A 14960-nucleotide genomic window follows, 5' to 3' on the forward strand; every position below is an offset into this window, starting at 1 on the left:
GCAGGCAGGCAGTTGTGAGTTATGGGGAGGAGAAAGCGTCATCTGGGTTGAGCCAGTTGTGGTCCAGAATTGAGGGTTTGTTGGCCTGTCCTGAGCTGGTAACCAGAGCTTGGAAAGCTCCTCTGAGCTTGTTCAAGCTCTTATGGTGGCGGATACGTCGGAGGACAGCTTGTTTGTCCAAGGCGCGAGGTGATTGCTTTAGGTGGAGTTGGCTTGAGATGGGACCAAGTGTCTCTGACTCGGACTCTCTCTGATCTTCTGCATGATCCAGCCTCACCTTCTCGGTCTCTGAGACTGAAATCTGGACTTGGGAAACCACGAATGACATTTTTAATTCACGAGGAAAGGAACTCAAGTGTGCAGTGCAGGGGAAAGGGGATCATCCTTTTTATTTATTTATAGCCAGAGGGTTTTGTTTTCTTGCTTTCCATAGCGGTTTTTGGGCTTTTCAGGGTTCTCAAACCCGTGGTTTTTAGGTTGTTAAAACGGAAATTGGTGGGCTCAAGCGGTCCTTTGCCGGCCCCTTGTTATTTGATAAGCACAACAATTTATATCAAAATTCTCTTCAAATTTTCAGGGGACATTAAAAATTTAAAAATACTTTATTATATATATATATTTGCCTTTCTTCAAAGTCGTTGGACCGCTGAATTCTTTTCCCCGCATCATACATAGGCCGATCCATGGTGGATTAATTTGAGGGGACAAACAGATAGCCTTCATTTTCAACATATTCTTTTCATTTTATTTTTTGAAAAATGGTACGGTGGATTTCTTTTTTCTTTTTTTTCTTTTTTTCTTTCTGAGATGTTAATTGTAGACTGTAAAAGACATTACAAAAATTAAAATATTGGGAAGAAATGTTACAAATATGGTGGCAATTAGAGGAGGATAAATATAATTTATTTATTTATTTTTTTCTAAATCATATTAGGAAGAGGGAAATGTGCAGACAAATCAAATTGCCAAGTGGGTATTGTGAGGCAAAAGAGAGGACTAGTTTAAAACTAATAATGAAATATCAATCACTATTTGTTTCAATTGAACGCCAGTTATTTGGTGTAGGTGTGTTTTCATCACACTAGAAATTCAAAATGAAATTATCAAAATTAGGCAGAGAATAATAATATCGGAACAAATAGTTTATCTTACTTGGAAGATATTAAAGAATGAAAAAGCAAAAAGATAGGATATGTGCAAATATCTAAAAGCACTGATTTTAGTGGTTATTGCACTTTATTAAGAGATTATAGGCTGTTAAGGAAATTAGCCAAACAAAGAAAGAAACCCAATACCAAACATAGAAACCATGGCCTTGTTTGACAAACGGTTTTTTGATGGTTTTGGCAATATACTGTTCATTTCACCTTTTTATTTTTTTAATATTCTTTTACTTTTTTACATCATATCAATCATTTTTTATTATTATTCAAATAAAAAAAATTACTACAAAACAAAATTTTTTTTATTTTTTTTATACATAATATTCTTACTTTTTCACTTAAAAAAAAATATTCTTACTTTTTGTTCACATCAATCATGTTTTGTTACAGTATTAAACCAATACCAAAACAAAATCGTTTATCAAACGAATCTCATAGCTGGAGTTCATCGAGAACCTATACCATACGTGTTGTGCAGGATTACTACTTTCCATATCAATGCTATCACATCAATGGAATTGAAGTAAACACAGAATCTGTCTCCCAATTGTCTGCATATATATATATAGCTTGTTTTTTTTTTCTTTTTTTTTCTTTCTCTTTTCATCGTTCTGGCTCGGATTTTCACGTTGTATCAAAGCGCAAACAATCCGTGAGAGTCCATTTTTTGGCCTACTGTGATTAGTCACTGATTATTCTCTCTTTCATAGTGACAAAATACATGACTTGATTTTGAAGACGGCAAGAAACGAGCAATTGGAGGTCGCCCTCTATCCCCACCGGTATCTTCTCATGGCCAAAAATATTATTATAATAATAATAATGATGAAAGAATAATTACATGCCAAATCCAGAGATTAAACAGATTGTACAAGCTGCCAATTGCCCATAAGCCCACTGGCATGTCCTAATAAGAGTGGAATTTGGAAATAGTAGAGAGAGACCCCAATGGTCCCAACCAAATTAACCAATGGGCTGATATGTGTGTTCCCAAGTGAAAAACAGTGGGCAGCAGCAGTTGTTTTGGATACGAACCGAGGGGCCAGGACAGCATTAAAAATTTAAACTCGATGTGACTTTCTTTAACTAAAATTGGACCTTCAACTAGTCCCTTGAGACTGCTATTATTAGGGCAATTTAAATCAATCCCAATACATTACTTTATTGCTTGGTTGGTGACCCGAAATAAATTATCTATTGGGGGCAAATGGGTTAATAGGGCTATAAAGGTATTCCCCATATTAACCAAGGCTACTACACTTGACATTTTTGAAATGCCCCTAGTATTGTCAATGCAGCACACAATAATGTGCTTTCATCATAAGTTTCTTGATTTACTTTACTTCTGATTTTTTTTTTTTTTAAGGAGTGTTTTGTTCATGTCTTTCACTTGATACCGGAAAACAAAAGACAAAATAAATTTGGCAAACCTTTTTTGAAGGAAAAATGAATGGATTGATCTTACATAAAAGTAAAAGAAATTTAAAGGTGAAGAAAGAAATTTGACTTTCTAAATAGAAGGGAAAAAAAAGGCGTAAAGGATTAAGGTTCCAAATCGAGCCAAAGGTCATAAACAAACAATGCAGGAATGAAGTTGGGAGCTGTGTGACTACGTTATTATGCCAAGCTTTGTGTGTCAGCCTTTAACACCCTTAACGAAGAAAAAAGCTATTTATGTACATTAGTTTATTCATTATCATTGCTAAGAAAACTCAACAAAAATCCGCTCACAATCCGTCGTGCTACAGGATTAGGAATACCACGACATAACCGTCCATCGATGTATGCCACAATGCCTGACAACACAAACTTGCCAATCCCCCATTTCCAGAGGAATTTTGCCTTCTGTTTGGCTCCACTGGGGTTTGCAGGGACAAGTGCCTTGTCATTGTCGCTTTCCGACTCTCCTTTCCATTTGATGTTAGCCATAAACTTATCAGCGTGCTTTCTTAGTGTGCGGATTGCAAAACTCACGAATACGTGTTCACACAATGTCTGCAATGTCGGTCCGATTTTCCATTCCTGTGGGCAAACATTCCCCCGCTAAGTTATCTTGAATGGATTTGGAACTTTTGTGAACATTTATCACCACCACATCGAAAGGTTTTCAATACTAATCATAAATTAAAAATCTACTGGCAGCCTAAAAAGGAAACATCAGGAGATATCAACATATACATACTCACCAAAGTCCAACGTCTGTAATGGGTTCTATACATTGTCTCTTCTATGTCAAAATTTTAGATAAAAACGAGGCATTTGCTAGGACACCACAAAATGATGAATACTTAGAAGATGACTAATACTACTCTTCATGCTGGCCTATTTTATACAGGCCGATGTGCCGCCTTTTAAGTGGTTTTTCATGTCATCTACTTAAAAAAATATGTCACATCAACTGGTGTGATAAATGAGTGAAAAATAGTATTATTCATAGAAGATTGTTCAGTACAAGAGTTTTTGCAACTAGATCCATGGCATATAAAATTATAAATTAAGATGATGATATTGCAGAGGAGACCAGAATTAATGCCTGGCATGCTCATATAAGCACAAGCTTTTCCAATCACTACTGAAATTAAATTTCTACCCATAAAACAAACAACAAATAATACAAAAATCGAACCCAAAAAAAGAGAGGAAAAGAGGCACACTAAATGAACAGACACACTCACCTTTTCTACTCGAACATGGTGCAAGGGGCGAGAAGTTTTTGAAGAATCTCCTTTTAACAATGCCTTGCTCATAAGGAATCCCTTTACACGGTCCATGATATCCTCAATGAGGGAGCTGTTTGGGGGTAGATTTTTCAGGAAAACCTATGCATATAATGTAATATTATCAGAAATCTTAAATTTAGGATGCGTCCAACAGTGAAGCAAGTTAAAGATTTCTCAATTAGGCATGTCTCTTAGCATAAGATTGAAGCAAACTAAGCCTACCTGTGAGCAATAAACTGAACCATCATTACTAAATCAGTTTTATGTGAAAAATCAATAGTGGAATGTCGATAAGCTTTCACTCTCAAGATTAGCCATATTCGATAGAATTTTCCAAAACCTGGTCAAGATTTTTTCCCCCTTCAATAAATTACCTTATTGTCAATGACTCTGACTCTAAGATATTCTTGTCTATACAGGGTATCCAACATAGCTTGCAGGTATCCTTCGATATATAGCTGCAGTAATTAAAACAACTAATTCATAATTGACTTCAGAAATAGACTTATAAAAAGTCAAGGAGACTGAGCTGCACGTAGATATAGAAAATATATACAACAATACAGAATTCTAAATTTTTAATGGTCTTCCCCCAGATATATCATCAACAATTTTAATACGTTGAGATTCTCGAGGAGATAAAAGAACAGCCATTGACTAGGTCGGCAAACACAAGGCACAAGGTCAATATGTTACTAGCTTCTTAGTAGATTATTTTAGTGCAATGTGTCACTAGCAAAGAAGGAATATGTCAATAGTACATAGCACCATCAATGGGGTAGGGAGGGGTCTCGGCTTCAACTCATACAATTAAACCAAATTTATAATTAAAGCAAGAGAAAATATCACAAAAGATTTTCTACTAACGAAAATGGGGCATGCCCAATGAATAAAAAAATTCACACCAATTGTCTGACCAGAGATGCATATAGTAGATTTTACCTCATCAACCCCAGGACTCTGATCAAGTTTGATCTCTCGATTTGGACCACCTTCCATCAAAGCAGTTCCCAACAATGACGGCTCCATTGCCAATTTCAATATTCCTTGGTGAAAGCCAATTACCTTTAAAATGATTATAGGCAGCCAAAATATCATCATTAGAAATTCCAGTAATATTTGAGCCAAGCGGGCGCACAATACAAAAATTGTACATACATTGGAATTTAGTAAACTATGGCTCTCATTTAAAACCGTTCATGAGACTTTCATCTTGCATGGCTTTAAGTTATAAAAGAAAGAACATGTCTTCTTTCCATTTTTTTTATTACCTTCTTCGTGTATGTATATGATAAAGACAGAATCCACTCGATTTCTACAATTTTTTTTTTACTAATCCTTGAATTTTTTGAGTCCTTTAGCAGTGGTTGCAAAAGCGATCATGACATTGCAATATGAATGAGTGGTACCCAAAAATGTGAAGACTAATTATACCATTCCATTAAAACCACTTGCTTCTGCTCCCTTCAGTACAGAGTCTGATATTTCAGTGACAGCAGCAAAGAGTACATTAGATCCTGCTGTTCTCAACTGCAGAGTGCCAAATTGATAGTTTCAGTGAGAGCAGAAGTAATAATGCTGGCAATTAGACGGATATGGTACTTACAGTTTTTCCTACATCACCAAAGTAACGTTTTGTCCCAGAAAATCCTTTACCATCAATACATTTACTGATGAGCTTAAATGTACCTGTCCCCAATAGCCAAAGCAGCAAACAAATATTACAACCAGGCCTTTGCAATTAAAACAACAGAGAAGGCATTAAGGGCAAGTTAGTGTCTGACATGTATATCTGAAACACAATAAGCAATTACATGGCATTTCATGTTGAAGTACACATAGTTACAAAAAGGGAAGTTCAAAATAGGCATGCATTTCGAATCTCTTGCTGAAATATAAACTTTAGCTTAGCCAACAGAAATTACATTAAAAAAAATAACATTTCTCAAAAAGCTAAGAGAAAAGTACATATGCTCTGGCTATAATGCATAATCAAAGTCTTACTTTTGTCAATGACCTCTTAGAGCACACAAACCCAGAACATAATCTGGTACTTCATAAATTTTTCCAACTGATGGAATAATATCTTGAAGTTTCAAAATGTGTCTGAAACTCCTTGGATACTCTTGCACAAGTATTGGACACACCTTCAACATTCAGATATGATCTTTTTCTGTATAGAATGGGAATATATTTTGTAAATGATAACATAGGAACTGCATTAAGGGCCTATGACAGATCTTTAGACTACAAGATAGACTACGATAATTGCATGATTAAACTATTACACCATACAATTAAAGATATATAACAATTGAATCATGTTGCACTTTCTATGAGGAAACTATTTATTAGGGTATCCCTGTTAAGCTTATCCTACTTTTGGAAAAATTATTGCAGTGACTTATTTGAATCACACACATGCTTTCTAGCAGGTCAGGATATCGACACTGTTAAGTGGAAAAAACCTGTATAATAATGATTCACATGTCCTGACTACACGGCATTTATCACTGATCCTCAACAGAAACCAAAACTTCAATAAAATTGCACGCAAGTACAAATGGAACACACGTTCTTGACATAATCTTTACAACCATTCAATGAAGACTCCAAGCACTTACAAAACCATCATAAACCACCATTTTAGTTAGCATCACTCAACTTGCCATAATCTTTGCAGGTGAGATGTCATGAGACCAGTCTGCATTTTACCTAACAATCAGGATCGAAGTCTCAACTCTTCTTTAGTGGGCTAATCCTTTAGCCAAGAACTTGTCCTCAACCTTCAGTACCCCCATTTTTTGTCAGACAGAAACACACACAAAAGATTGCTATACCAAACAGTTTGACCATAGCCGACATGCAAACACAAACAGTAGTGACAATCATGATGAAATTTCTAGTATACGTTGTCACTTATAAACGCCTATAAAATTAAAATAATTGACTTGGAACTTATTGATATAGCTTAATAACAAAAGTAATACTTATAAAAAGGGGAACTTAAACAAAAATAGATACTTACCAAATCAAAAAGAGGATGAGTGACTGAACAAAGAATGTAGAAAGAGTACCTAAAGTCAAACCCGGAATATTCATTAACCCACGAGAAGGATCAAAGAAAACATCGAGAGAGGATGAAGCCAAGTCATCAAATATAGACACAAAATCTGGTGGAAGCAATGGGCTTCCTTTTGCAATATAGATGGCCCTCATGACATACCTGGATAATCATGTAAACGTTTACACCACTTAACATGTAACACACACAAGAAAAAAGAAAAAGAAATTAAAAATGATAAGCTTACCATGAATAATGTTGAGCACATCTAATACATAATTCACGCACTGTTATCAGGGCATGTGTAACCAGAACTCCATTGAGCTCTACAACCTTCTTTTTTATGGGTGGGACCTAAGAAGTTCAAAAAATTGGGGGGACACAAATGATGAGGGAATGCACTTACAAAATGACAGCACAGATAATGTATCAAACATTTAAGCACAACAAATATCAAGTCCTGGAACAGCATCCTAACATACCTTTATAACACTATGCAGTAAGGACCTTAGAGTCTCCTGGGCCGAGCTATAACTTGAGTACGATTCCCCAGGAAGAAAATTGGCAAAAATCTATTAAAAAACATATACAAACACAGGTCAGGTCAGGAATTTAAGTAGGTGAAATATGTTACAATATCAGAGTCATGGTGGAAATAAGAAAATCAAACCTTAATCGGGTGGATCTCAAAATGATCAAAGTAAAACTGCCGACTCTGAGAATTAGAGTCGCTAAGAGATGTTCTCCAAAATGGGACAACCCTCATTAATGTCTCCTCATCAAGGTTCAAATCAACGGGCTGCATAAGACCAAGTCAGGAAATCAGAGCCAATACAGCCAAATACGAATGTATATTATTAAATTACCACTTGTCCTAAAAGCTTAAGTTAATAAGAAGAAGTAAATTTAATCATTTATATTCTAATACCCCCCCTCACGTATGGGCTCAAATTCATTCTTAATTAGTGGGACCCAATACATAGAATATTTTATTGAAATGGAAAGTAAATGATAGAATCAAGGTTTGAATTCAGGACATTTGCTTTGATATCATGTTAAATTACCATTTACCCTAAAAGCTTAAGTCGATAGAAAGAGGTAAATTTAATCATTTATATTCTAACAAATATTGTATTATCAAATCTATTCCATGACATTGACAACGACCTATTCCATGACATTGATAACGACAGTTTCTCGCAAACTGATTAAAAAAAAGAAAAAAAGAAACAAACAACAGATAAGCTTTAGTGAACATAAAGAAAAGGTTAGACACGCAATGTCTGATTTTTACCTGCAAAACTATAGATGAGTACTTTACTTGTATAACATTGGAACTGGCAGAAAGCTGGACAAAAACAATTTTGAGTAAATCATTTGTGTCACTGGAGTCTAACTGATGTCCACGAAGCATTGCTGCAAAAGGAGCTCCTTCCCACTTCTCCTCCAAATTTAATGACTGGATTGAATACAACAAGGCACTATCAGTATAATAATTTGATGGAAATAATTACCCAAAACTCTTACAAAATTTCCAGAATATGTAAATAAAAGGTCTTGTAGGGATCAGTGACTTTCTAAGGCATAAAGCATAAGCAATCATACCTGTAAACATATCTGGTAATATTTGTGCTGATCAGTTAATACAGAAACCAGATCAATATTCCCAAGCCTCGCAATTATGATCGGCATAAAAACCGACAACTCACTGTCGTCTCCATCCTTCAGAAAATTATAACATTTTAGATAAAGACTATAAATTGAAAGTTGTTCATCAAAAAAAGATTATACTCTTGGAGCCTGCACTCTGCACAACAATAGAGCACACTACTCAAAAGGCAGAATCCTAGTTGCTATGGCTTTAAAGTTCAAAATTATTGAGAAGCAACTTTGAACACTATCATGTGGGCTGGGGGACAAATTCCCAAGTGTCAAGGGCTACCTATTTTAGTCATCCATACTAGAAAATTGTGACTGAAGTATCATCCTCTCAGCAGTATTTTACATATAGATGTTGACATAACCATCTGTATACAAAAATTTATAGTAACAGAAGATATGTCAAGAATTTTTTTTTTTTCGTTTTTGGCTGGCTGGACTTGAGGACAAGACTTGAAATGAGAAGTGAAGGTGACATCCGACAAGTCAGCAAGCAACAGTTGACCATGTCACACATAATTTCTATTACTGAAAGATATAAAAGTTCAATGAAAACAAACAAATGAATCCTTTGAAGTTTGCAAACAATATAAGCTTCATAAATTTTTGGGGGAGGGGGGAGGAGTGGACACAACATCAATAACAGGGAATTGGACGGACCTGCTTTCCACACTCGAGTAGGTGGATTGCCAAATGGGATACTCTTAACTGAATCTTTGCACATGATTGAAAAACTGTGTCTGCCTTGTGACTACCAGAGATCTCACAAATTCGTAAAACCCGTGTGGGACCATCTGTGTATACTTCATAACCTATTTTTACCGTCTCCATGCCATTAATCAAAGGTAAATTAGATGACAATCCTCTGTGTTGCCTCAGTTTGTAGAGAGGCTTCCAAGTGCGCACCTTATCCAAGTTAATCTCGCGTGCTTGGGTACCTGCAAGAAAAAATATCCTGTTATGTCATATCTATTTTCACAATCCAAAATATCATGAATTTATTGAACCTGCAATCTAATTGTAAATGGTGCACGCATATGTCGCATGGACACTTCTAAATGTGTTGCACCAGGTCACTCATGACAAGGGTATAGAAAGTATCACAAAAACCTACCTTATGATTCATGGACATGTCAAAAAATAAAGAATGAAAGGAAGAAACATCTCCCTTGTTAGGTAGAAATTTTAAATGATACAATATCAAGCATATTTTTGCATTAAATGTATACTCTAGAACTAGTGCAGTCTCGTATATGGCATGCCATGGTACATTGATACTTCATTTAATCCCAAGGTATACGAGAGAAAATTAGAGAATTTTAATGATTTGGAAATATTCCCAAGCCTTGATATTTAAAGGTTTGATGGATCTAACCCATATAGACATACCTATGCGCGCGTGGCATACCTGAGTCCACATTATATAGGTAGAGCCACAACAAATGGTGAAAACTTTATCTTGATCAGTTTGATGAGAGAGAAAAAAAAAAAAAAAAAAAAGCATTATAATTTGATATAATTTGCCCCTAGAGAACCCTTAATTAATCACTTTTTCAGGGACATTACACTTACACGTCCAAATATATTACTTAGGCGCCATGAAACCAAATGAAATAAATTCCTCTGAGATTTCTACATTTGCAACAAAATGTCATATTGATATCACAAAAGTTGCTAAAAGTTAACAAACACAGCCTAAACTGAAGTTGAACCACCTGATACTTAATTTTTAACTTCCATGAAATTCTATTTCCAGAGTGGCATTAAAAAACCCTGCTAGTAGAGCCAGATTTAGGTATTGAGTTGAGTTGTTTGCTTAGGAAAATTAGATAGACAGTTAAATAGTACTGAAATTGCATGACCTACAAGAAGTAGCCTCAATTGCACAGACTATGGCAGTAAGCGTTTAATAATTCCATTCAGCATTTATCATCCAATAGATATGAAGCCCTATAAGCTTCATGATAGTGTTTCAATTTAAGATCAACAAAGAGAACTGTGACTAGTGTTATTTTCCTATATCTATTATACCAGGTCACAGTTTCTCTGGTCTGAGCCATACTCCATGTAGAAAACCAATTTTTTTTTTTGTTTTTTTAAATCTATATACTACACTTTTTGTGTGTTTGGACATCTACATATAACACATAACTCTGACATCACACCAAGTTGAGCCCCAGATTTTAAGAAAACTTATAGTAGACCACAACAGTGAGATGGACAATAACATGCCTGTCACAAATGACAAGCAGATCAAGCTGATCGTCTTTTTTCTCTTTTTCAAGCTAAGTAAATCAAGCTGATTCCTAAAGAATATGCCACTTATACGTACCATATTTTACCCCATCCTCTCCCCCCCCCCCCCCCCCCCCCCACCCACCCAAAAAAAAAAAAAAAACCTGCATAGATAGCTTTTTTCCTAAACACAATCACACAACAAAGCTGAAATGAATTGCCCAAAAAAAGAAATTCACAATCTCTGTAAAAGGATATGGAGGTGTTTCAGAAATTGAAGGTGAGGTTGGTCTCCACCATGATGATTTTGGACAAAAAAAATACCAAAGAAGCATTCTCACATTCATTTTGAACCAAATTAATATGAATAAATTAGAAAAAGTTATAAAAGAGCCAAATTCCTGATAATAAACTTAAAAAAGTAACAAGGAATCAGTGAGTACCATCGATTTGGACAACCAGTTTATGTGGAAGAGTCAAATCATCCCAGACATAATCCACACTAGACGCAGATTTTAAAACCTCTGGGTCTAACGACTCCTGTAAAATTCTCAAGTGATAATAGAAAAAAATTAACAAACAGAAAACAATTCCGATCTGCACCACTAGATCAGCAGTTGACAAGGGAGGAAAATGGAAAAATAGCACAACCTTTTGGTAGTAAGTTATAGCTACATTCCTCAAGCAATTTTCAATCCGATACGGTAAACTGATATCGGGCGGTTTCTGGAAATGCAGAACAAGTGAAGAACCTTCTTCTACCACATGAACAGTTGCGTATTCTGGTACACCTTTTTCTACTGCAGTCGCTTGTTTCCTGAACTTCAGGAAAAAGCGTCCTAAGGAAGCAATGCATACTGGTCCTGACCAACTGTGTTCAGAATCATTCAGATGAAACTGGATGTGTATTAACGATTCATCGCTAGCATTTCTGTGCTTTCTAATAAAATTCTCAAATAAATTGAACTCTCTCCTTTTGCTAATTCCACTCTGCAGCTGTAGTGTTACTCTCTGTTTACTTATAATGGGAATCATGCCTGCCATGTCATCCTTAAGGAGACAGAAAGAGGGGGAATGATAAGAAGACAAGTCAAAAAAATTTACAGACATGAGATAAAAGAAAAAACACCTCCATTATTTATAAATTTAGAGCAAACCTGTAAATAACATTGTCGGACAGTGATACTTTCCTCCGATTCATTAAACACAACATACCGTGGGACCATAGTCACTATTTGAGATGGCAAAGCTACTTTACTGCAAAGTGGCCCCATGGACATCCCAAGCTTTGTAATAGATTTGACTCCAGATCCTTTCTCTACTTCCAAGCTTATCTCTGTAAGGCCTGATAATGCATCCAAGTCTAGCAGTGGCTCTGATGCATAATCTTCTGACAATTTGAGCCGCACCTTGTTTGATCTAGCAACAGAGGGTACATAAAATGATTATAAAACAAAACTGGAATACCTATAAAGCAAGCAAATTTTAGCATCATATAGTGAAAGGATGAAATTCACACATTTATATAGCCATTGCAAAAAAATAAAATTATCTTACTTTAAGAACCATGATCTGATCGACTTTGGAGGCAAAAATAATCCCAACTCCAGAGGAATGCTGGAATCAAACTTCCATGGTTCATCCCTGCATATATTTAAGGCTATGAAGATAATCAGAGATCTAGAATGATGCTAAATAAATTTAACCAATGACAGATGTAGTGATACCTTGATAGAGGCTTCTTATCAGGTAGAAAGAAACAAAGGGGGAAATCGGTATCATTCTTAAGGGCATATGGTGTAAAAATAGCAGCCTGCAAAAAAAATATCAAGAATAGATTTCCAACAAGATGTTAAACTAGCACAATGAACCGAGTTGATATAATTAGAAAATATGTGTATAACACATAACAATATATAACACAGCAAATAACCCGAAAGTAGTAATCCAACTATTGGTCTATGCTCTTTGACCAAAAAATATCATGCAAGACTAAATGGTAATATGGCCAGAGCATAACAACCTCTAAGATGCCTCTGTCCCCGCGAGACAATCGCAAGGAAGCAAAATACTTCCCACCTCCAAAATCCAGATCAATGTCCAGACAATGGATTGCACCTCTCTGCTTTGATAACTTCTTGACCCAATCACTGCTATTCACTGGTTTGCAGCTTGTCTCAAACGCAGTTAAAGTGACAATAAAGAATATGATGGAAGGATTAGAATAAAAATCAACTGTTGAATCACATGGTATAGTTGCTTGGTTCCCGATGTTTTCACAGCCATTAGTTGTACATACATCTGCACAAGATAAAGTGCTAAACAGTTATGAGTCAAATCAGTAGTAAAATGAAACATTTTATCGTCCCATGAAATTTCTGCTCTTACCCGTTTCACTCAAAAGTACATTTATCTCAGAGTGCAAAAAATTGGACACCTGTATGGTAGGAAGAAGAAAAATTTCCTTTTGCTCTTGTAATGCAACCGGTGAATCACTATTTTTGAACCCATCTCTAGATTTTTCAGGTTGTATAACAGGCACATTTCTTCCAATCCTCTGAATCAAAAAATGCATGCTTGCAACACGTGAACCATTAGATTTGAGAATACAATGGGCTGTACTGAAGGAACATTTCATGGATCCAACAAATAAAGCCTTTCGGACTCTATAACTTAATTGATCGAAAATTCCAGAGAGACGAACTGCCTTTCCACCTTCAAGATCATCTGACCACTCCGCAGAAAGTGAATTCTTAGCATTTTTAGAGCCATCTGAAAGTTCAGGTCTAAAAGAAAACAAGAAGTTACCTGCATATCAATCAGCAATCACATTAATTTCGGGCAATAACTAATAATTAAATGTTCACTAACAAAATTGCCATTATCACTACGTGTAACTAATCCAGGAGAAAAAAAAAATCCTGGGATAAGAAGACCTACTTTCGAGCTTGGAGAATCATAAAGTTATTTTGGTCAGCAGCAAGATCCAAACTCCCCCACCCTTACAGATATGCCTTCAATCCTTTGCCACTGTGCTAGGCCAACTTTGGCATCTCCAATAGTTGTCTTTCCTTTTCTAAAATCCTATGACTAAATCCTACAGATGCCTTAAATCCTATGATCAACTCGGTTATAAAGTCCATATATGAACGTTTCCATTTCAAGACCATTGAATCAGACTTACCAAACACGACTATTAACTTGGGTAAAAAGCTCAGTCCTTTCCACCTAGCATGATTATGAATTTTTCTTTTTTTTTTTTCTTTTTTTTTTTCATTTCAAGAATGCATAGTGAGGGAGTCACCACTGAATGTATCCCCTACTGCCACCAAAGAACCCTTGTCTTAGGCAATGCTCATCTAATAATCACTTTTTTTTCTAAATGGCTTTCACACCTCCCAAAATATCAATAAATGATTTGTTTTTGGTAAAAGATTGAGATAACTGTATGTAATTCAGGTGCAAGATAAACATCAATACTCCAGTACATCTCTCCCTGAATCAGGAAAAAGTATGTTTTTGAACTAGCAGTCAGTTGTTCTGATTCAACATATTGTTAATTTTGAAGTAAAAGAAAAAATTTTGGTAAAACAGTCACGTTGTACATAATATCTTCACCCTCAAGCGTTACATTCAAGTCTATATAAAATAGAAAAGCAGGATGCCCATAAAATTTACATGCGAAATGAACTGATTCCTCATTGGGTTTTATTTTCTCCATGCTAATAAATAAGAGGCCTCTAGATGTAGCACCATTTGATAGGAGAGGAAGCAATTTTTCACGGTAATCTCTCCAAAACACAAGCAAGCATACATTGCTTTATAGCAGTCACATTTCCCCCTTCAGTTTTCTAGATATTTTAGGATCACTCAATACTCGAGCACTTTTCCAAGTCATCCACCCTGCACCAACTATTTACAATACCCAGAATTTTGTTTTTTGTTTTTTTTTTTTTTTTAAAGAAAAAAATTTTAAAAAAAAAAATCTTATCACCATCATACAAAGTCAAGGAGTAGCGGCATCATCTTATCACCAAAATCTGTGCTTCTGAAGTGACAACATATTTATCTAAGATTCTAATAAATTGGTTATCACACATGAACATACCATAACGTGCT

At 35.5% G+C, this 14960-nt stretch overlaps 1 protein-coding gene across 5 annotated transcripts in view; it reads right to left on the reverse strand.

Annotated features, from left to right (window-relative positions):
* Positions 1-2747: 2747 nt before the first annotated feature.
* LOC132187653 (vacuolar protein sorting-associated protein, putative (DUF1162)) overlaps positions 2748-14960 on the reverse strand; it is a 40952-nt gene continuing 28739 nt past the window's right edge. Inside the window, exons 17-36 of one of the 5 annotated variants that reach the window (XM_059602041.2) lie at positions 13230-13649; positions 12865-13142; positions 12569-12654; positions 12399-12485; positions 11999-12260; positions 11493-11891; positions 11285-11381; positions 9267-9544; positions 8553-8669; positions 8242-8406; positions 7618-7746; positions 7430-7519; positions 7195-7301; positions 6961-7109; positions 5490-5572; positions 5318-5413; positions 4826-4948; positions 4258-4341; positions 3839-3982; positions 2748-3185 (exon numbers count right to left, since the gene is read on the reverse strand). In XM_059602041.2, the coding sequence (XP_059458024.2) occupies positions 2850-3185; positions 3839-3982; positions 4258-4341; positions 4826-4948; positions 5318-5413; positions 5490-5572; positions 6961-7109; positions 7195-7301; positions 7430-7519; positions 7618-7746; positions 8242-8406; positions 8553-8669; positions 9267-9544; positions 11285-11381; positions 11493-11891; positions 11999-12260; positions 12399-12485; positions 12569-12654; positions 12865-13142; positions 13230-13649 (3530 nt within the window). In that variant the 3' untranslated portion in view covers positions 2748-2849. Of the gene's footprint in view, positions 3186-3838; positions 3983-4257; positions 4342-4825; positions 4949-5317; positions 5414-5484; positions 5573-6598; positions 6670-6911; positions 7110-7194; positions 7302-7429; positions 7520-7617; positions 7747-8241; positions 8407-8552; positions 8670-9266; positions 9545-11284; positions 11382-11492; positions 11892-11998; positions 12261-12398; positions 12486-12568; positions 12655-12864; positions 13143-13229; positions 13650-14960 lie in introns of those variants that run through there. The other 4 variants (XM_088517092.1, XR_009440841.2, XM_059602042.2 and 1 more) reach the window with 4 other exon arrangements.

This window comes from Corylus avellana, chromosome 6 (genome assembly GCF_965113065.1).
Source record: "Corylus avellana chromosome 6, dhCorAvel1.hap1.2, whole genome shotgun sequence".
Taxonomy (NCBI): Eukaryota; Viridiplantae; Streptophyta; class Magnoliopsida; order Fagales; family Betulaceae; genus Corylus; species Corylus avellana.